This window comes from Morchella sextelata (genome assembly GCF_020137385.1).
Source record: "Morchella sextelata strain SCLS chromosome Unknown scls_2, whole genome shotgun sequence".
Lineage (NCBI taxonomy): Eukaryota > Fungi > Ascomycota > Pezizomycetes > Pezizales > Morchellaceae > Morchella > Morchella sextelata.
In genome coordinates this window covers 2,687,482-2,710,321 of record NW_025408617.1, presented here as the reverse complement: position 1 = coordinate 2,710,321, position 22,840 = coordinate 2,687,482, and the positions used below count along the sequence as shown (strand labels likewise).

Sequence of the window (22,840 nt, the reverse complement as noted above, 5' to 3'; positions counted from 1 at the left end):
TAAGGATATTTGATATAAGGATATACTCGCTATAAGGATGCCAGTGCCCAGTCCGCAACCGCCGTTCTGCTAGCATTCCCCACTTTCTATAAAGATAATTCGCTATTAATTCGCTATAAGGATACATATTCTTGGTCCCGATCGTATCCTTATAGCGAGAGTCTACGGTATAACCAAAACCGGTGGAACTTGGTCAATACTGAGCCTTGGTTTATTCGCACTGATTTTGTAAAGAGTTAAGGCTTATTTGTCTGCTAGCAGTTTGTCGGATTTCCCGAGTGAGATTGTGGAATCAGTACACATCAATGAACTTAGGTATTTAGCATGCGGATGCAGGTGTATATATTTGTTGACTGTTGATGTAGTTTTGACCTGAGAGGGTAAATAAAGACCCGTGGTGGAATATATAAAGTTCCTCAGAAGGGAGAGTCGGTCGAGTCTGGCGCCATGGCGTCTTATTCTTAGGCATTACATCCTTAAACAATTGCAAGAATGTCGTACCTACACCCAGGAAGACAAGTTTGTCATGTCAGAAGACAAGGGTGGTGCGCCAGGGAATTTAAACAACGTAACTACGGTCTGTGACACCGCACAAACCACACCGGCGCGCAATGCTCGCTACCGGAAACAACGACATACGATCCCTGGTTCAGCCTATGGCGGTGCGATCTTTTGATCGTAAATCATCTGGATAACCAGGTATGCTGAGACGGTTGAAGTGGCAGAATCATGGATGCATGAAGTCCTGCTTGTGTTACCAACTGAACTGACTCAACAAGGTCTACTCCTTCAAACCTCATCGCGACTGTCTATTGGGGCGGGAGTTTGAAAAACCCCATTAGCTATTTGACATCTCCATAGCTCCCACCGAGACCAACCGCTTTATTAGGGGTTATTTGGTTATTTGGAATACTATGGTGCGGTTTCTCGCTTCCAGGATTTGAGAGTGGTACTCGATCGATCTGCTTGTTGTAAGTTTCATCAGATGACATTAAGGCATGGCCAGCTGGGTGATCTGTATATTTAAGGTTAGAGAAAGGGAAAAGACAAACATCCGCGGGTTACGTTCTCTGTATTGCAGTTTTCGTGTATTTAACTACAATCATGTAGTAATGCATATGTACGTCTTTATCTGCAGTAGGCATAAGTAGAGCATTGTAGACCAGAAATCAGCAGGTGGAATGATCTCATTCTGAAAGTACATGTATTTCGGTTGCTTAGCGACCCCTCCTCCCAACTCGTAACCTGGGAGAGTTTGCGGTATGCCTCAGATGCGAGAAGACACCAAGCTTCCTCGTATCCTGGTTTCAAATCCCGATCTCTGACAGCTGCCTAGGGGCTAATGAAGCGAAAGATATGCTTAAATGTTAGTTCTTCTTGATAGATTCCCATAAGGCTGATGCGGAGAGATAGTACTTTAGTAAAGCCTTCAAAACAGGAAGGCGTGAAGAAAGGAACTGGCGCCAATCACGGGCTTGGCGTTTTATCCCAGTTTGACTTGGCGTAGCGAGTGCTGACCTGTGATACAGCTACCACTGTAGTACAGCTGTTGAGCTTAATTCTTTAATGCTGAAGTTTGAGATGGTCCATGCGTGAATCTCAAGCACCAGTTGTCTGTTGAGTATGGGGCAGGCTATAGACCCACAGGTAGTTCCATCGGAAACTTAGATAAATACCATTCCTTCCCTCTATGTTTTTTCCTCATTCAACTACTTCACTCACAAACACTTTAAATCATAATTTACCTTCCTTGATTTCTTTACTTTACCTTCTTTCCTTCGTCCGGGCGACTGATTCTTTCTTTACTTAATCTATTGTCGCGGTCAGGCACAGCGTCACATACATTCACTCTTATACTCCCTTAATTAAACTCCCGCCCAGGAAAGTCTTTGTACTCACGCATTATCGCTATGCATTTCCTCAACATCTCCATGATTTTTGCCGTCCTTTTGGCCATATCAGTACAAGCTGGTAAGTAATATCTCCCCCAATATGTGTTTATCTGGACTTGAATTAATACTGCTTAGCCCCTACATCATCCTCTCTCACCAAACGGGAAGATTCAATTGACGTGCTCAACTCCCAACTTGCCAATAAAAAACAAGAAGAAGACTCCCGCCGACTAGAGCAAGAGCAACAACTTGAAGTAATCCTAATCCAGATCCAGATCGAACAAGACCCCGGTAAAAAAGATGAAGAACAGAAGAAGTATGATGAAATGAAGAAGAACGCGGATGAGGAGGCAAAGAGGCTCCAGGATGAGGTCGATGCCTTGGAGCAACAGATTAAAAGGCTACAAGATCAGCAGAATAATGACGATAAAAAGAAGGATGATAAGAAGAACGACGACAAAAAGAAGAATGATGATAGAAAGAGGAGAAAGGTGGAAAACAACTTGATGAGGGCCAAGGAGCAAAGGAATAAAGATAGGAATAATAATAACAAGGTTTTTACCTCTATACTCTTACTTTTGAGGGTGTATTAACTGACTTTGATAGAAATTTATCGTTATTGTTGTGCAGATTGTTGTGGTCATTGATCGCAACGGGAGATCCGCACCACCACGCTACGAGACTATTGCCAAAGTGGATTATGAAAAAGCCAGTGCTTCCGAGACTGAAACACAGTGGAGTATGTTATCTCAGAATTTGGGAAATTTTGACAAGATGCTGATTTATTTGTAGTTACGGACCCAAATGTCGAATACATCACAAAGGACGTTCCTGATGCAGCGTCCACTGACGCTCCCGCAGAGACCACGACTGAGGAGGACGTTCCTACCGAGACTATCCTAGATGATACTCCTCATGAGACCGTTGCTGAAGAAACTCCGGTTCAAACGGCTGTCGAGGTTCCTGTCGAGACCACAGCAGTTGAAGTTCCAGCAGAAACTGGTGTCGTTGAACAACCCGAGAAAACATCTGCAGCAGAGGTTCCCGCTGAAACTACCGCTGCCACGGTCGAGACCCCAACCGCTCCTCTGGCTTATAACCCATTCATACCCGCGAGATATAGAGGCCGTAGAGCCATCTAATTTAATCATTTTACTTTAGAATTCTTCTAATTCATTAATAACCCTTTTCTTTGTTATGGTCGAAGCTTGTTGTCGGAATTCTATCATATTTTCATTTCTTGGTCTAAATCTTGAGGATTGTCCAAGGGTTATAATAGTACTGTGTATTTTATGAATGATTTAGCGGAGCAGAGCATAAATACCTAAATCCAACTATATAGCACTGATATTCTGCGCCAATGCCATAGTTTTAGAACCAGTTCAATCCAGTCAAAGAGAACCTCCCATGACCAAGTAAAGGGAGTAGGCTCCTTTCCCCCCTCACGTCGTTCTTTCAACTCGAACATAAGTTCCTGCATCACCCGAAACCTCGTCAATACTCTGCCAATTCATTTGCTGAACATAGGCAAGATGCACAGCCAATATACCAAGGCATTCCAAGCCCCGAAGCAAGGAACGGAGACGTTCCAGAGATGAAATATCCGATGAAAGGTTGGCAGGGAGGAAGAAGTTAAACTAGCTGATGCTGAGATCTGGTTAGAGAGACGTTATGAAAGTCTTGGAAGTGAAATTAAGGTTACACCCAATCTACGGCTATTGTAGTCTCACAAGATGTTCCGTTCGGGTCTTAACCAACATGCCAGATATATATTAATAATTGATCGGTTCCTGAGTGACACCACAACCAAGCTAAAGGAATCCTTCCCACCTTGAGCGTCCGTGCTGTTGAAATTGATTACGCGTCAACTTTTCATGTCGCGCGGTTGATTGTTTCAGAGGCAATCAGAATCTTGGTTGATGTAAAAATCTCAGACATGTAGAAACAAGAAATATAGACGCTGGTACCCATTGTCGGTATGAGTGCTACGGGGAGGGGGTTGGGTGGGGTACCTCAACACTGGTACTCTACGCTCCCTCTACTCTATTGATAGAGAATGGTTCTCCACGTATGTAAATACTCCATTTGGAAGGGTGACAGCAAGACCGCTGCGATATTTGAATTTTAGTCGCAAGGGTCCATCGAGATCTACAATCTGGATGCGACCGTAAATAGTAGGGATCAGCTGGTGCGACCGCCAACTTCAGGATTCCCTAAACTTTTAAAAACAGCTCAAAGCCGCAGCAGCTGCTGTGAAGTATCGAACAAAAGGTTATTCTCTCCATAATCCCCCTTATTGGTCAAGTTCCTGTCAGCTTCGTCACCGGTTTCTTGGTTCTTAAATACTTGCTACATACATACTTGTAACTACACCTCTCTCTGTGCCCCTCCACTACCGTCATTCTCATCTTCCGGTGTCCATCTGACCTGCACTGCACTGCACTACCACCACCACCACATCGAACTCCACGATTTTGAATGAACGATTAACTTGGCGTATAGTTCAAGCACGTGAAAAGCCATCAATCCCCCATCCTGGTGTCCTAAAATAAAACCTCTTGTCGCCGCATCTTCCCTCCTCAACCTCCCCCATCATACATACATACATACCATCATCATCGTCATCGTAACCCGCTGCTGAACCCCGCTTCACCGAGCTTGAACGCTCGCTATTCTCTGAATCTTCCACCGGGAACGCCGCACATCCCAAATTAGTTAACTTTTTTCACTTCCGCCTCCCTCGCTCGTCTACCCGCAATGTCCGAGGGGAGCAGCCGTAACGATGGAGGGTAAGTCTTTCATTCATAACTTACATCGTGATCCTTTCCACCATTCTTCCCGTCTTCGTCCTGTTCACTCGAACTTTCGTTATCCATTCATTCACTCCTTTGTTCTTTTTATCACTTTATCAAGCTTTCAGGTTTAGCTTACCTATGAAATTTCCATCCAGGCATCGTAGGACCCGTTCCGCAATGGTCTCCTCACTCCTACACTCATCCTCCAGCAACTCACCTTCCAAATCTCATTCCCGCAACGCGTCTGCCGCTGTAACTCCAAACTCCTCAACTCAGTACCTAACACCTGCGAGCTCCTCGACCGCTTCAGCGCCGAAACGAAGCATCTCACTTCGATCCCCATCATCTAAGCCAATCACGGAAGAACCACCACCTTTGCCCTCAACTGCAAACACATCTGCGACATCGTTGATCGGCGGCTCGGGAGTATTAGTCGGGAATGCAAAAAGTGTCGAGGATACTGTTCGCACGTTCCGACTTTATGAAGCGCTGAGGAATGGAGACACTATGGCAATTTCGAAGACCATCAGGGAGGGTCCAGTGGATGATGCAATCAGGAGCTCTATACTACAGTTGGCTGTGCAGTGTGCCGAAGTTGAGGTGATAGAGTATATCCTGTCGACCACCACGACCGACGCGGCTACCCCGTCCGGATTACCATACTTGGATATCAACCATCGGGATCCAGCGACAGGTAATACGCCGCTACATACGGCGGCGAAGCTTGGAAGGGCAGAGGTCGTATCGCTATTATTGAAGCAAGCAGAGATTAATGACAGTATTCACAACTATAATAATCGAACACCATTAGAGATCTCAAGGACCCCGGCAGTATTTCAGATGCTACAGCTGGCACGAAGTATGTTTCTAGAGGAAACAATCGAGAAGTTGACCCGACTCGTGGCAGAGCAGGATTACGAACGGATCGAAAAACTTCTGGAAGTTCCAAGGGTGAAGGGGCTATTGGACCTCAATACTCTCGAACCGCCCACCAATGGTGGCGGATCAACACTACTACATGATGCTGCCAGACGGCGGGATACTAGATTAATCGAGATCCTCCTGCTGCACGGCGCGGATCCGTTCAGGAGAGATAATAAGGGAAAATTACCGCAGGACGTAACAAAGGATGACAAAACAAAAAACATGCTCAAGAAGAGCCCTGCCGCGCAAGCCGCTGCTCGGGGAATAGAGGAGAGGGCTGTTCTTGGGAGTGCCGCAGAGGTCGCTGCAACTGGTTTGGCTACTGTGGGGGAAACCTTTGCGACTGGCATCGCTGGAAAGGAGGGAAGGGAAATGAAGGGGTACTTGAAGAAATGGACAAATTATACTAGCGGATACAAACTCCGATGGTTTGTGCTTGAAGACGGGGTATTGAGTTATTACAAACATCAGGGTAAGCGTCCCCATGTCCTCCCAAAAAACGTTTGCTTAATATTTACATCTACAGACGATATTGGCTCCGCTTGCCGAGGTGCAATTAATATGAGGATTGCCAAACTTCACATGGATGCACAAGACAAACAGAATTTTGAAATCCATGGCAAAGGATCCGTCAAATATCACCTCAAAGCAAACCACGTGGTCGAGGCCAAACGCTGGTACTGGACCCTGAACAATGCCATACAATGGGCCAAAGACGAAGCGAGGGAAGAGGAGCGCCGGAAAGCCGGCGAGGCCGAGCGGATGGGACGGATGCGAGAGCAGCAACGTCACGAGGACAACGACACAGTATCCAGTCGTCGCGGCAGCGTCGGGGGATCTTCGGGAGATAATAGAAAATCAAGCTTCCGTACCGGTAGCAGCTTTGTTGCTCCCACGGAGGGTGAGGAAAGTGACTTTTTTGAACAGAGCACGAGCGGCCCGTCAAAACATCGTCAATCCAGCCGCAGCCGCAGCGGTGGCTCTGGAGATGAGCGGGAGGGTGACATGGATGATGATGACAATAGCTCTAACGGACACCATGAACCGCCAACTAGTGATGCTCTATCTCTACTAGGAAATTCTGCAAGATTGCAGTTGGATCTTCTTAGCCAAGTTGTACTCGCTGTTCAATTCGAACATGCGAAGAACCCCGACCTCACGCTTAGCGATCCTCTGGTTACTGGAGCTTTGAGTAGTTATGAAAGTGCTGTCACCAGTCTCAAAACACTTGTTGAGGAACTTCTCTCAATGAGTAAGGAACGCGATTCCTACTGGCGGTATCGCATTGAGAAGGAGATCAGTCTTCGAAAAATATGGGAGGAGAATATGGCTGTCTTGGCGCGCGAGCAAGAAACTCTTGAGGGCAAAGCAGCTGGTGAGCGCGAAAAGAAGAAGAAGGCTAAACGTGCGCTAAAGGAGGTTCTCCGGGGAAATAGTGGTAGCGCTCCAATGAGCCCTAGACTAGATCACAGCACCTCTGAGAACCTTGACGGGCAACTTAATAGTGTCGAACTCGCCAGGGTTGGTTCGGCGTTGAAGAGTCCGGCGCTAGTAGTGGACAGTGATAGTGATTCCGACGACGAGGATACTGACCAATTCTTTGACGCGATTGACAGTGGTGAGATGGAGGTTGTTTCGGAGATGCCAATCAGTGTCATGAGCCTCAAAAGCCCAGGACTTTCAGAGAAGAATATGGCTCTTGGCGAAGGGCCCGAAGGTGAAGTCGGGGAGACGGAGGGAGCATTGGTGTTGAGACAGAAGAAGTTGGTTGCTGTCAAGACAAGTTTCAAGGGTTATGAAGATCCACCAAGAGCAAAGTTGAGCATGGATGCAGACGATAGGCCGAAAATTTCGCTTTGGGTAAGTCGCCGAGTGATATCCTATGAGTGAAAAATACTAACAGTAAGCAGGGTATTCTGAAATCCATGATCGGAAAGGATATGACAAAGATGACACTTCCGGTCTCCTTCAATGAGCCTACATCGCTACTTCAACGTGTAGCGGAGGATATGGAATACACCGACCTTCTTGACCTAGCTGCTGATCGCTCCGACTCTACTGAAAGAATGGTTTATGTTGCCGCCTTTGCTGCTTCTGAGTACTCATCAACCATTGATCGTGTCGCAAAGCCTTTCAATCCTCTTCTTGGTGAGACCTATGAGTACGTCCGTCCTGACAAGAACTACCGCTTCATGATCGAGCAAGTCTCCCATCATCCTCCCATCGGTGCAGCATGGGCCGAGGCCGAGAAATGGGATTACTGGGGTGAATCCGCTGTTCGAAGTAAATTCTACGGAAAGAGCTTTGACATCAACCCGCTCGGTACATGGTTCCTTCGTCTCCGAACCCCAGACGGAGGGGAGGAATTATACACGTGGAAAAAGGTCACAACATCCGTTATTGGTATCATCACAGGTTCCCCAACAGTTGACAACTACGGTCTCATGGAGATCAAGAACTGGACCACCGGAGACAGCTGTCAGCTCGACTTCAAGGCACGAGGTTGGCGTGTATCAACCGCATACGAGGTCAAGGGACGAGTCTTCAACGCCGACGCAATTCAAGTGTGGAGTGTTGGTGGCCGATGGAACGATAAAATCTACGCCCGCCTCTCTCCAGGCCAAGACCTTGCAGTGGCCCCACCTCCTGCTAACGGCGGAGGTGGCTCAAACCCTGCTTTCCTGGTCTGGGAGAACCACCCGCGTCCACCAGCACCTTTCAATCTCACCCCGTTCAGCATAACCCTTAACGCAATCCCTGATAATCTCAAGCCCGTACTCTGCCCCACTGATACACGTCTCCGACCTGATCAGAGAGCGATGGAAGAGGGAGAATATGACTTTGCAGCTACAGAGAAGAACAGGTTGGAGGAGAAGCAGAGAGCGAAGAGGAGAGATCGGGAGCAGAGTGGTGAAGAGTGGAAGCCAAGGTGGTTCGAGAAGGCGGTTTGTGAAGTCACTGGCGAGGAGTACTGGAAGGCGAAGGGCGACTACTGGGGGATGAGGCACAGTGGTGAATGGAAGGACGTGGACGATATCTTCTAAGTGTACTTATTGGGCCGGGTTGGCCCTTTTCTTTCCTTTTTTCTCTCCTTCTTTTGTGTTTTTTTTTTCCCCTTTGTAGAGGGTGTTTGGTAGAAATTTGAAGCGCCTCCTTCTCGCTCAGTGCGAATTGCGGGCGTATGAATTAGTTAGTGTTGAGAGGAGTGATATTCTGAATAGTAGGGTCTTCCTTGACGGGGTCAGGAGGTTTTTCTGGAAACTGGTTGGTTTTTTTTACCTCGAGAATAGCTCAATGGGTCAGGAAACAATTTAACAAAATGTATGAGTATTTTTTACAACTTACTCGTTCAGTATACACCAGCTAGCAACAGTGCCGTAATAGGGGATCTATAGCTCCAGAACACAAAGTCTGGAGTACAGAGAAACCCCACCTCTCGAAATTCCATCCCTACCAAACTTTCGGCGTTCGGAGGGAACGGAACCTGTTTCGCTAACAAATGCCTCTCTCTAAACTCTATCCCTACGATACTTCCAGCAAAGTTCAATCACCGTGAGGGTAGAATTATGGTAGGTTTTGCTTTATTCCTTAAAATAAACGAGTGATATTTCATGACCACGATCTTGTTTAACAATTTATAAGCGATAATATATTGGCACCGAAGTCTAATCACTATCTGTAACAACTATTCCAGCCACTACATGTACTCTACTCATGCCTTCTGATACAGTGGTATCCTAACAATATCAAAGGGCAGATGTGGGTTTGGCAAGTTCACTTGGAAATTCGTAACCAACAAATCATCCCCATCAAATGCCGCAGTCGCAGGCCCATAGAACAAATCACTCGTGAGAGTCCCCACCGGTGTCGCCTCAAGGTACGGGTACTCGATCTCGATCACATCGATAAAGAGCCCAAGATCCCAGCCGGAGTTAACGGAGTAGAGAGTCTTGCCCCGGAGGAGTAGACCGTCAACTTTGCCAATCTACTCGGTTTCATTAGCAGATGTTATGTATATATCACGCGTACGAGGAAGTAGAAGATATATACCGTTTTCCCGCCCAAATCGATAGGAGAAATTTCCTTGCTGTCATCCAAAGAGATACGGTAAATGGCTCTGCCTTCCCAGCTTCCCAATATGACGTATTCCTGTTCCTTTGTCACGGCAATCCCATTTCCGACAGAGACACCGGCCGCGTATGTATAAGGAATCACCGCATCAAGTTTGGTATAGACCTTCAGTTCCTGTTCTTTTTCTTCCGCAGCGAGCTGATCGGGGGTGATGTAGAGCAAGTATGGGAGGTATGAATCACTGATATACACGGACCCATCATCTGCAATCGCGAGATCGTTCAAAAAGCTCCCGTTATAAGATACGGTAAACGTGTAAAGTAAATCGCGAGTATTAACATCATAGACAAAGACGGAACCACTGGTGCAGCCAGCGCCATAAAGGCGGTACTGGTCGTCGACTTTGATTCCGGCGAGACAGGTGCTTGGGGTGTTGGGAATGAAAACTTCCATTTCTGGAGTGTAGATATTACCACGGTAGAGTGTACCTGTGGTGATAGACCCGGAATAGAAATAAGGTGAGTTGGGCTGGCGGCTTACACCTTCGGGGAAGGTATTGTTTCCAGGAAGGGTGTAAGAGGTGATTTCAGGATGAGGACGAGGAGCTGCGAGAGTCGCGATTGGCGAGAGCGCAAGGAGGAGGAAGGTGAAGTTGATTGAGAACATTTTGACTTTTCTTATCACTGTTGAATGCTGATTGCTGCTGTTCTTCTTGCTGATGGTGGTCCTTATTTCCAGTCCTTCAAGATCTATTATATACCACGATATCGGACTTATTCCACCGTAAATACGAATATACTGACTTGGTGAAGCCGAAATATCATTGCAACTTACTAATCGACATATACGATAGCTCCTTCCAATATACGCTGGTTAATCTATCATTTACCCCTGTCAGGCTAGTACTAATTTGGATTTGTTGCCTAAAAATCAACTCAACTTGATACTTCGCCGACTAGTATCCCCGTCACATAGCATGAGAGACGACTGACGAGTTTAAACCGGCGTGAGTTGATTGGATTTGGTTCAAAGTAAATAGATTGGGCACAGCGCAGATGTTGCTCGCTGACCACTGAAAGCCAGGGTTGAATGGTATTATTAGATCGAATAGGCCTACTATCCAGGAATTCTGGTCATTAGTATTGAATCCATGTAGTCAATACACCTTAATAGAATGAATTGGTCTGGTTAATCCTTTACAGTTAATTCGGCCCTAATCATACCTCATGGCTAATAAATAACCTACTATCACGCTATAGATGCTTCTAAGTACGATATTGTACTTAAAAATCTAAGCTAAAGACTGCAATATAGTAAGTGGCAGGCAATCGATGGAGTACGACCAATGTCCAGTACTTTGAAGATCAAAGGGCTTAATCAGTATAACAGGAAAGGGGAAACTTTCGCCCGAGCCAGTCATCAAGCTATGGCATCATTTCCTTGAGATTCTTTGCCCTTCACAAGCCTTCGTACTTGTCCACACTAACCAGGATCCCAACTACCTCGTGCTCATGAGCTGTAGAAACATGACTCTTTTTTATGGGTACCATTAAAATCATGGGTTTGCTAAGGCCTAGGACTTCTTATCTTTTATTCGACCTGGTCAGTCTCCTATTAATGGGTTGCTCGGATCTTCTGTTGCTTGTTGGCCTATAAAAGATTGTTAGTATTGATAGCTTAAGGGATATTAGGATCAAGGAGTCAGGTGATCGAGTGACTTCATGTGAACTTCACATTGTGAAAGACACTTCACCATGCGTCGGGAGCTTACATGGCCCAGCAGGGTACGATTAAATATATATCCTAATTAGCAATCAATTTGTATTTGTGACTACGTGTCGCGCGCTCGATAATGTAGAGTGTATCATGCGGGTGCGAACTTTCTGAAGGACGCTGTGGAGGACACCCTAGAAAACAGTATAGATTATACGGAACAGTCACATCACTACAACAAGATTCCTTCGGTGGAATCATCCACCTCTCGATAACCTTATCTTTCCCTCTACGAAGTCGAAGATTTCGAACGTTGAAAGTATATGCCTACAAAATAAACGAAAACCCCCTTTCATTACCCTTTTTACTCGATCTTTGCCACAGGCTTCGAGACAACTTTTGCCTTCAACACCACCGCGATATTATCGTCTCTTCTCACGCCATCTCTATCAAAGTCCATCCTCAGCACCGCTGGGAATAGCTGTACCCTCACTTCCGCTTCGCTATCTTCTTCATCTTCTCTTTCCTCTGCATCTGCTGCAGCATCTTCCATCAAATACGTATCATACTCTTCCCCGGGGGCAACTGGCCACAAGTCAAAGACTGCTTGCTGTTGCGCAACTTCCAGAGCTAGCTTTGCGGTCTTTTCGACAAGCGCATGGAGGGACTTGGTGCGTAGTTCAACTTTAGAGGTCTTAGCGCACAGGGGAGTGAAAAGCGCGGAGAGATCATTCGTGTGAGCTTCGACCGCTGTGGCGAAAGCAGCAAGAACGTCGGGGTGCTTGCATAGCATATCAACAGTCTTTGAGCGCCACAAATGTCGTTGAAGTTCTGTTTTTTTTGGTATAAATATTAGCTGTTATGCTGGAAACAGATGGTCTCTAGATACTTACCAGTCCCCTCTATTGTATCGTACAAGATCGCAAATGGCTCTTGCAGGTCCCCGAAAGCCAGGTATCTAAACGTCTGGAATATATCTCTATTCAACATCCATACTACCATCGCCGAGATTGCGTCTAACTGCGCCCTCGACTTCTTTACTGGTTCGGCTTCGTGAACACACTCTTCAAAGGCGCTTTTCAAGTCCCCCTCTAGCCCAGCCAACCTATCCTCGGCCCCACCTCTAAAATGTCTAAACACCCACTGCTGCACCCCGTTTACCAGCTCTGAGAACTCGGTAGCAAAATAGTCATCATCGCGTGTGGTTCCTTGTCTAGCCTCTTCTTTCGGCCCGTTGCGCGAGATCGTCTCGGTCAGCTTATTTACTTGCTGCTCATATTTCCTCACGGCTTGTTCGGCAATGTGCGTAGATCTCTTCATCTCTGCCTGCTCGGCACGTAGATGTACAAGCTCATTCTCCCCGTTGAAGATATGGCGGTTCAAAGCAATATTTCGGGCATGAAGCTGTTTATTATCTTGGTCGAGCTGTCTGAAGACAGGAAGCCATTCTTTTTCCAGAACTTTATTAACACCGGCCTCGACGGCTTGTTTGCGCTCTTCATTGAGTCGTTGGAGTTGATGCTTGAGATCAGCATTCTCGCGTGTTAAGTGGGCGATTTGGTTTGTGGATGTTAGGAGCCGTGTTTGTAGAGTCTTGATCGCTGGATCTGGGGGGCTGCTAGTAACTTGGAGTTTGGAGATCTAAAGCTGGTAAGTTGTCTGGTTGTAATACTCCTTTTTTTTTTTTTTTTTTTTTTTTTGAGAACCGAAGTAAACGTACCTCTTCGACTAATTTGAGATCTTCGTCAGATAGTTTCTTGTTCTCCTCTGCTGCAAACTTTGACGTCCACCCGTACATACCCCGGAAAGCTGAAGTCATATTGTCCAAAGGATTCTGTATTGGACGGCAATAAACTATCTCGAAGTACCAACAAGGCCGGTGTTGCAAACAGTGGAAGAGAGCAGATACTCTTTTACTCACAGATTCCTAGATCTTATTCTCCAGCACCTTTCCTTATGTGGGGAGGGGTGCAGTTTAATTTCCTTATCAATACTAATCGATCTCCAGGTCAAAACATTGGATAAATACCACTTCTAGGCAGCTACGATAGGTAATATTTGTACGTCTGCCTATCAAGCGGCTATGCAAAAGCTGGAGGCTATGTTCAAACACCAGGTAACATCGCTAAAAGCAATAGCTGCACAGTGACTTCTAGGCTGCAATATTCTGACTCGACCACACATCCCATCTACTCCGGCGTACCCCATCTCTCTACTCCGCGCCTAGTAAGTACGCACGCTCGTATCCCCGCTGCTGTGAGTCTTACTTACTTAAAACGCGGGGGCAGACATATATCTCAACACGGTTTAGGCTGTAGATTAACGAATCCATACAAAACCCGGTAGGACTGAGGCTCAGAGGTCAGGAAGTTCCCGTCGCGTAGCACCTTGGCATAATGTGCTTTTGGGACGTGCTCGGGGGTAAATCTGTCGCAATCATTGAGTTACCCTCGATCTCTCATACGACCTACGGAAAATATCGACTTCTTCAAAAGTGACTGTAGCTGTGCTTCTACTCTACTCATTCCAACAACTCCATGTCCCAAGAGCCTCCGTTCTGTAGTCATCTCCAAAATTCAGAACAATGTCTCTCGACAAGAATAAAACGAGTCATTCCAAAAGGAACTACCCAACTGATTGAAGTCAACTGCATGCATCTCATCCCTCCTCACGCGGAATACTCCCCCACATTTTTTCTTTCTTTCTTGACATGTCAGAATTCTAAATGCTTGTGTAACCCTAACCCAGCTGAAGCCATTGGATAATGGATAATGCCGGTACAGCCTTGCTCGACAAGGCAGCAACAACCACCATGCGGGTGAAGATCAGTAAGCTCAGCAGCTTTGGGGATTGGACTCTACATTACATGTTCGGATATTCATGATAAGAAGGTTTTTATGTGACTCACATCGGAGAGATGTTATGTTTCACGCTGTGGTGCAGAAAAACAGGCTGCTGCCTATTGGGCGGCCTTTATGGAAAAATGAGGCTGACTATCAGAATCCAGAAGGAGTGGAATTACCATTTAGTGGGGTTAGTTTGTTGTGGTTCAGGTGGGGAAGCTTGGTTATATTTATAAGAGTCCCCCAAGGTTCTACTTATTTCTCTTTCTTTCTTTCTCAAGGGAATCAGTAGATCAGTCTATCTGGAAAGTGCTCACAGCAACTTACCTTCTTGTCTCTTCCTCTATATCCACGCCTGAGCGTCTTAAAATATTGAAACTACTTTGAGAATCAGTGGTATTGATATATCCCACAATGACTAAACTTCACTCCCTCAAAGTCGGTATCGATTTTGGAACAACCTACTCCGGTGTAGCCTGGGTAACTTTCCCCCCACAACTTTCCCAATATATACGCCAGACAACTAATTAACCTCTCCAGGCCCACACCGCAACCCCCGAAGAAATCAATGTTATCCAGCGCTGGCCAGCGGGCGGTAACCGCAACTCCGAAAAAGTCCCCACAGAAATCGCCTACTCCGCCGACGGCACCAGCTTCAAATGGGGGTTCGAGCTCCCGCTCGAATCCGAGAAGCTCATCTGGATCAAGCTCCTCCTCGACCCCAGCAAGTACGACAGCGACTCCGCCAACTCGCCCATCAGCAAGACCAAGCACCTCATCCCGGCGGGCAAGGAGCCCGTGGACGTCGTGGCCGACTATCTCGGCGCGCTGAAGCGCCACACGGTCGACACGCTTGAGCGCAACTTTGGGAAGGAGTTCCTGGAGGCCACGCCGATCGACTGGGTCATGACTGTGCCGGCGGTGTGGAGCGACGCGGCGAAGGCGATGACGCTGCGGGCGGCGGAGGCGGCCGGGTTGGGGGAGGGGACGAAGATTAGAATGATTAGTGAGCCCGATGCGGCGGCAGTGTGTACGCTGAGAGACATTCAGCCGAATTCCCTGAGGGTGGATGATACGTTCATTGTGGTGGATTGTGGTGGTGGTACGGTGGTATGTTGCGCATGGCTTCTATTCCTTTCGATTCTTTAATTGGGGTAGGCAATGCATTGATCGGTGACTAATTGAGGGGTCAATGATCAGGATCTTATTTCTTACCAAATCACGGCGCTCAGGCCTACACTTGAAGTGAAGGAGTGCGCGGTGGGTACTGGTGGCATGTGTGGGTCTACATACATCAATGCCAACTTTGAGAACTTTGTGCGGAAGCGGATCGGTGATGATGTGTTCAACGCCATGAAGCCAAAGGGCCGTATTGTGATGTTGAAGCATTTCGACGAGTTCCTCAAGCGTACGTTCAGCGATGAGGACGAAGATGAGGATGAGGATATCTTCTCCTGCCCCATTCCCGGAGTTGCAGATAATGAAGAGGCGGGTGTAGAGGACGGCTTCTTCATCCTCACGAGGGAGGAGATGAAGGGGATCTTTGACCCCGTGATTTCCCAGATTGTCGGGTTGGTGCAGAAGCAGATGGATGCTGTTGAGAGTGGTGACGACGGATTCGACGTCTCCGCAATCCTGCTAGTCGGAGGTTTTGGTGCAAGTGAATACCTCCGGCAGCGGCTGTTTAAGGATCTCAAGAGTACCCGCAATCCTGATGTCGAAATTGAGATTCTGCAGCCCACAAACGCGTGGAGTGCTGTGGTACGTGGTGCTGTGTTGCGTGGGTTGGAGGGGGGCATTGTGAGAAGCCGTCACGCAAGAAGAAATTACGGTGTCAACTGTACTCAGGCCTTTGACCCTAATGTTCATGATGAGACAGAAAAGTATCTCAGCTCATTCGATGGTACACCAAGAGTGCGCGATCGTGCTTTCTGGTATATCAAGAAGGGTGATGAGGTTAGTGAGGATAAGCCAATCAGTTTCCCGTTTTACAACAGGTGGAAGACACACTGGGACGAGGAGATGGTGTTTGAGGATGATTTGGTGGCGAGTGAGCTCGATGAGGCGCCAATCAAGACGAATAGTACTGGTGAGTTTCCTGACGCTATATAGATTTATTCAATGGTGCTAATTATATGTGTTATAGATACGTACTTGGTGTGTAAACTGACGTCGAGGCTCCCGGCATCAATACCGAAGGACATCTTTCCAAAGAGAACGAGTCCGTACGGGTTTGAGTATTATGATATCAACTATAATCTCATCATGACGATAGAGAGTGCAACATTGACTTTTGAGTTTGAATTTGAGGGCAAGACTTATGGCAGCGTTACTGCAAAGTATTATTAGCTGTTCATTGTTGGGATAGCCCTGGACAATTGTAGCATACCTCTCTTATCTTTCCTTTCAAGTTTTCTCTCTTCAATGTAGCATCACTCGGTTCGGTCATTTCGTAAAAGTTCGAAGAATAAACGCTAAATACATTTATCACATACAGCGAGAGGTAGAATTATTGTAGAAACAGGGGTCTAAAAACAGGGTTTCTATGGCTGGGCAAGCCAATAGGACTCCTCCCATAAAAAAACAATTTTGAAAAGAGCCGGACACTATGATCACAAGTAAGGAACGACGGGGGGTACGCTAAAGCCAAAGCCTAAGCTTCGAATCAAATACCAAAGGAAATCTAAGTCCCTCTGAAGATTCAACACAGTGGGCATCTATTTAATACTAAACCTTTTATCGTCTATTCTCAGCGTTAACAAAAATACCACTTGAGGAGGACGCCAGATTAGACATCTCAACCGAGTGATATCTGGTGACTGCCTGGCCATATGGGGAACTGTAGCAATTCGGAAGGGCGGGATGTAGGCGCGGTCTTGATGCTTGACGAAGTGTGTGGTTGAGTGATAAAGATAAAGAGAATTTCTTCGCCATGTTCGCGGTCTCAAGTTCTGAGAGTCCTTTTCTTCATAGGCTAGATTATCCTAGACCCTAGCTTCCTTCACTAAACTGAATACTCCTGTGGGGAGGCGTGGGGTGAGTGGTAGTGCATAGATACCACCATACCATTTTACCAGCCATTCAAAAGAGTGTGCTAGGAAGCCGAAGCGGTATCTGGAGAACCAGTACATAAGGAACAAACAGGCCACAGTAAGATCTAGAACAAACGTGCTGGCCCAACAGGCCACGTGTAAGAAAGTGTTTGCGCACCATGAAGCCGTGAGCCTTAGGTCTCTGTCATTTCTACCCTCCCTTTTTCTTCTGGGCCAGCTTTATACTGATCTGGGGAATGCCTCGAGACTCTCCCAATACCTGCGCTAATTGTCATAGACTACGGTCTGCATACAATTAATGAACTAAACAAAAAAAAAGAAAAAAACACCTGCGCTAACGAGTGATAACTCATGACGGGAACTCGTCTCAGCAAAAAGGTTCACACTGAGCTACAGTATTGACTCCCCGCAGGATCAAGGTCACTGGCGTGGTAGGGGATGGTTGATAGCCGCGCCTCTTCTGGTGGGATATGAATTCTAGGTAAATACTCGCCTTGGAATGGGAGCCTATAAATTTATCCACGAATCGTGGGGCAGGGCGCGGGGAAAGGGGGGGGGTGGTTTCTAAGGGCCATAGAGTAGATGTAGTTGGTGAGAGATTCACATGGGACGCTTCCTCCTTTCATGATCAAAGTTACCGGCTGTCCTTGTCGAAAAACGCGGCCCGCCCCAAAGTTGGTAAAGTTTGTGCAAAGAGAGTATTAGATTAGATCCCTTTTATCTCCCTTATCTGCAATCAACTAGTCCTTATGATCTGCTCCAGCGCCCACTGTATCAGGTAGCATAGTAGAATAATGCGCCCGATCGGGTAGCAGTAGGACGTTTTGCCAGAGGAGATGGGGTTCGATTCCCCCCGAGGGCTGCTGTATTTCTGCTTAGAAATTTCTTTTTTGCTTCGGGGATGTAGATATATTAAAGCAAGAGATAACCGTAATAAAGTGGCATAATAGATATAGGGAAGAAGGGGCAGAGGATTGAGGCAAATTATACCATGACTGACCTCGACCCCGGGGGTGCAGTACCGTATAACTCAAGCAGAGACTACTGTAAGTGTAGGCAATTAACTGCAGGCCCTCACCACCAGCTACTCGTCTTCGTCCTTCTCCTTCGTATCCGGGGGACAAAGGCCGGTGCAGATTCCCAGTTTCGGTGGGTGGGTGGGCGGTTTAAGGTTTAAGGTTTATGCGGGTGCACTTCCTTCCCGGGAGTGCCTGCATGGAACCTTAACTTACTCTCACCCCAACTTCTGAAAACATCACCGACGAGCTGGATCTGCGTAGGAGAGGAAGTTATAGATGCTACAGAGAGGCGGATACAGCAGCTATCGATATTATCACCCGCGAGAAGTAAATGCCTGGTTTCCCTGGTTCCTTGTAATCGAGATGATAACATTCGTCGAGAGACAAGGAGATACGCAAGCAAACCCAGATCGACATACCGGGAGGCTCAGAGACAGCAGTCGGGACGGAGCTCTCATGCCCGTACGGCATTTCCCCCTGAGGGCTGGGTACGCTAGTGAGCGATGCCCGGAGCTATCTGCACTACACAGATCCAGAGGATATATGACTACATGTACGTACCGGTAAGATACGGACCTAGCAACTACGGTAGACTCTCGCTATAATGATACGGTCCGGTCCGGAAACTCGTATCTTTATAGCCAATATATCCTTACAGTAAGTTCAGGGTTAGGTTTTCCAGGTACGATGAGAAAAGATTACGGTCTAGAAATACCTAGAGATTTGCGAGAGTAGGGTCTAATACTATTCCATTTGGGCCAGGGGTAGGATAGTCGTTTAAATGTCTGCTTTTTGTAACTGTTTATGGCGCGGTAAATGTGTCAAAAATAATTTTACCAATAGTAGTAAATTATTTTACCACCGGTGGTGAAAATAATACCAGTATTTATACCCTATAATGCTAATTTTTATGATAAAAGCACAGACCTTTTGGCCAAAAGGGGCCGTATAATGCCAATATATATGAAAATTGTCCACCGGTGGGAAGTTTTCATAAGTTTTAGCATTAATGATTGAACATTTACTTATTTAGTATAGCGCAGCATAAAGACCGAAACCCAGTGTTTATACCGGTGGAAATGTACTAATTTAGGATAGCGTGCAGACACAATGACCAAAATTCAGTGCTTATACCACCGTTGGTAAATAATTTACTACCGTTGGTAAAAGTACTTTTGACACATTTACCGCTCCATAATTCTTATAACCAATTAGCCTTAAAACCTCATACAAAACTGCTAGGACTGGCCACTGGTATCCTTATAGCGAATATATCCTTATATCAAATATCCTTATAGCGAGAGTCTACTGTATGGCCATCTATGTAACTCTTGGTCTATGCCCCCCTCACCCAAGTAGCACCTAGTGTTCTGTGAGATGATACACATAGACTTCCTCCTCCTACGCACAACGAAGCACCACTGCATCAACAGCTAACATACCGCCCCATCCCCTCCGGTCGTCCGAACCAGAGCCCTTCAGTCCAAGCGGTCTCAAATACCCTATCTCTAACGCCACCAGAGATCTCTCTCTATAGACTATTATCACGAGCAGATAAGCACAAAGCTCGAAATTCTACAGGATAGTTACAGATAGATAACGAAACACCCGTGCCCAGCGCCGGTGCACCGCCAAGATGCTAGCCCACCGAGTGACGTCCCGTGAAGAAGCGCACCACACCACATCTTTACCCCTTCCCTTACTTCCTCACTTCTCCTCTAATCACTCCACTCGCGACCCTGTTTGCACTTACTCACACTCACACTCACTCTCACCCGCCCCACAAGCCACCACCACCGACTGCATAATAGACGAAAACCCTTCGCCGCTACTAATACCTACCAGGCAGTCATTTCCAGTCGCAGATCTCTACCCCACTTTAGCATAGAGGTTACTATTCTTATATTATAGCTATAATAGGTCCGCATATGCAGTTTGCAGAGCAGAAAACCCACAACGGTTTCATCCGCGTTTCGTGCGACGTGCAGGATTTGCATGTGGAGGGCGCTCCTCTGGGCGTGAGTAAATACATATTTACTCTAGGCACTCTACTCCAATGTGCATGCATACACTAGGTAGAGTATATGTAGCTAGGGCTACCCTACATCGTTGAATTTTTCCGTCCCCTCAATTTTTTTTTTTTTTGTGGAGATGGCTCCCGTGAGCTACTTGGGTACCTTGACCTTCTCCCAGACCCCCAGGCCTACATAGGTATGGGTATATACGTAGGGAACAAAAAGCTACCTACGTCAATCATCGTCCCCCTCAATTGAACCTCAACCTCCACATTCCATCTTCTCCACAGCAATATATATCCATCCCCCGCCCACTTCGCTCCGACTCCCCCCGCAACCTCTCCCCGCGGCTCTCGACCGGTAGAATCTTTACCCAGTGCCATCCGGGTTCGCCAAAAATGAAGCATGTACGGTGTAATATCTATGCAGAGTATGTAATCACAGCCACACCCACACACACAAACCTCCACCCACCCACACACACTCGGAAGGGGCCGAATATGATCTGCGGCCGGTTTTTGTGCTTTCTTTTTTTTATTTATTGCGGGATGGGAGAGGTGGGGAGGAATAGAGTAGATTGTGTAGATTAAGAGCTGGCTGGCTTGGCTGGTACTTAGATTAAGCTTATCGTTTGTGTGTGTGTGTGGTATGCTGTTTGGAGGAGATGCATGCATGCATACCTACAGTAGCTACTCTACTGGGCCGAGTCTGCTCAGTCAGTCGGGTGGACTCGGAGTCTCGGTCTTGGGGTTACCGAATGAGGTTGAAAGTGGATGATACTTGAAGGAAAGTACTCTGAGTATACCTACTTGCTTCAGAGCTGTGGTTGGACGGATACAGAGGAATTGGGAGCCAATTGAAAAAGAGATGAATGTAATTCAAGTATCATATGCAGGAGGAGGAGAGAGAAAGAGAGCTGTCTAGAAGTAAGTATGTCCCCGGGAGACAAGAGTGGGATCGGGGGTTGTAGCAGTGCAGTGAGGTGAGTGATTTTGACGCTAGGTGAGACTTTCGTTCTGGGTTACGTTACAGACAAGCGACTTCGAAAAGCGTGCATGGGAGTTGAGTAATAGACGCAAGTATGGCGTCGATCCTTGTAGAATGAGTAGAGCAGACGCCGGGAGTATTGGTATTAGTTGGAGAATGTCTGTGCCTGCTACGTCTGAGTCTGAGTCTATGTGTAGCAGCATTGAGCTGTGGGCAGGTGTTGTTGATTAAAATATCACTCTTCGTGTCTGTGTCTCTGGAGCAGACAGAGTATTCGAGAAGGCCAGACAGAGATGCTGCACATCAAACCTTCACGTGCCGTGGTAACTGTGATCGCGGCTACAAAAAAGTGATCGTGGATATCCTCATGCACGCAAAAATAAAAGTAAAAAAGTAAAACCGTCCCTTTCGTCTCAGTGTCCGTCTGATCACGATCCATTTTCTAAGTATGGTTCAGTTATGAGTAGCTGGAAAGTGTCGACAGCACAATTGGCCCAAGCGCAACAGTTCCACCAGGCGCTGCGTTGCGTTGCGGCGGTTCCTGATCATATGCTTTCTTTCTGTGCATCTGTTGCTGTTGCTGTTTGCGTTGCGAATCGTGAAACTCCCAATGCGGAATCTACACGAGGAGCGTCGAGTAAGCTTTGTCTGTGCGTCGGGGCGCCTCTTCCTTCATCCCAGTCTCACTCTTTCTCACTTTGCCCCTTCCAACGGGTGTGGGGAGAGGAGGAGCGAGTGAGTTGAGGTTGAGACCATTCCCGAGGTTACCGCACGGGACGGTCCGGGATGGGGGATGGGGCTCGACTTGTTTCTCTGCTTGATCTTCCATGGACTGGGTTTGGTTTCATCTACACAAGCTGTAACTTGGTAGATCTATAGAGTGACATCAGTTGTTGGATACCAGCACCAACTTGCGGGCAGAAACTTCCGCGTAGATTGGTTGTAGTGCACTAAATGCCTACATAACCTTCATACCCTACCGTCTCTCTCTCCTACAAGTTTTGCGAGAAAGATTTTCCTTGCTGTTGGAGGGATTTACTGGACAGAAGGCCAGGGATAAAATTAAGCTAGGCGTGAAACCGCTTCAGAGTGGGTAGAGTAAGAAGGAAGGGAAAGGATCATGGATGGGAAGGAATTGCACATTCGATACATCTCATCCATTCATCCACCAATCCAGCCTGCTAGCGAAAAGCAATTCGCAAAAGCAAAACTCTAAATCAACCTCAATCCGGACCTCCTTCGTACATCTAGCTCTCCGTCTCTTTGAAATCTGCAAACTGCAAACTGCAGACAGGGGGATGATCAAGGGCGCGTTCGTTCGCTGTTTGCTTGTTGTGTGCCGAGATCTCATTCATTCGCTTCGGCACCTACTGCTCTTAGCGGAACGTTATTTTTTGCCTTGAGCATATTTTTATAGAGATGGATCGGGTAACAAGATAGGTTCCGAGAAGGTCCGATTGTGGGAAAGCCTGTCCTCTTGTCCACTCCAGACAATCAGTCCAACAGGGTTCTTTGCTGGATCATGTGC

At 46.9% G+C, this 22,840-nt stretch overlaps 5 protein-coding genes across 5 annotated transcripts; 3 read left to right on the top strand and 2 right to left on the bottom strand.

The window, feature by feature from the left end:
* Positions 1–1,910: 1,910 nt before the first annotated feature.
* On the top strand, positions 1,911–3,034 carry H6S33_005974 (uncharacterized protein; the record flags this gene model as incomplete). Its single annotated transcript, XM_044837378.1, has 4 exons — positions 1,911–1,971; positions 2,028–2,446; positions 2,499–2,631; positions 2,685–3,034. 4 exons carry the CDS (start codon positions 1,911–1,913, stop codon positions 3,032–3,034), a joined length of 963 nt encoding a protein of 320 aa, XP_044699283.1.
* A 1,615-nt stretch (positions 3,035–4,649) lies between these two features.
* H6S33_005973 (uncharacterized protein) lies at positions 4,650–8,655 on the top strand (the record flags this gene model as incomplete). Its single annotated transcript, XM_044837377.1, has 4 exons — positions 4,650–4,681; positions 4,843–6,083; positions 6,138–7,471; positions 7,522–8,655. The coding sequence occupies 4 exons, from the start codon at positions 4,650–4,652 to the stop codon at positions 8,653–8,655; spliced, it is 3,741 nt and encodes a 1,246-aa protein (XP_044699282.1).
* A 668-nt stretch (positions 8,656–9,323) lies between these two features.
* On the bottom strand, positions 9,324–10,348 carry H6S33_005972 (uncharacterized protein; the record flags this gene model as incomplete). The annotated part of the gene is made up of 2 exons (XM_044837376.1): positions 9,324–9,596; positions 9,662–10,348. 2 exons carry the CDS (start codon positions 10,346–10,348, stop codon positions 9,324–9,326), a joined length of 960 nt encoding a protein of 319 aa, XP_044699281.1.
* Positions 10,349–11,759: 1,411 nt separating this feature from the next.
* On the bottom strand, positions 11,760–13,214 carry H6S33_005971 (uncharacterized protein; the record flags this gene model as incomplete). Its single annotated transcript, XM_044837375.1, has 4 exons — positions 11,760–12,226; positions 12,289–13,036; positions 13,116–13,123; positions 13,196–13,214. The coding sequence occupies 4 exons, from the start codon at positions 13,212–13,214 to the stop codon at positions 11,760–11,762; spliced, it is 1,242 nt and encodes a 413-aa protein (XP_044699280.1).
* A 1,438-nt stretch (positions 13,215–14,652) lies between these two features.
* On the top strand, positions 14,653–16,587 carry H6S33_005970 (uncharacterized protein; the record flags this gene model as incomplete). Its single annotated transcript, XM_044837374.1, has 4 exons — positions 14,653–14,718; positions 14,779–15,348; positions 15,439–16,327; positions 16,385–16,587. 4 exons carry the CDS (start codon positions 14,653–14,655, stop codon positions 16,585–16,587), a joined length of 1,728 nt encoding a protein of 575 aa, XP_044699279.1.
* Positions 16,588–22,840: the final 6,253 nt, after the last annotated feature.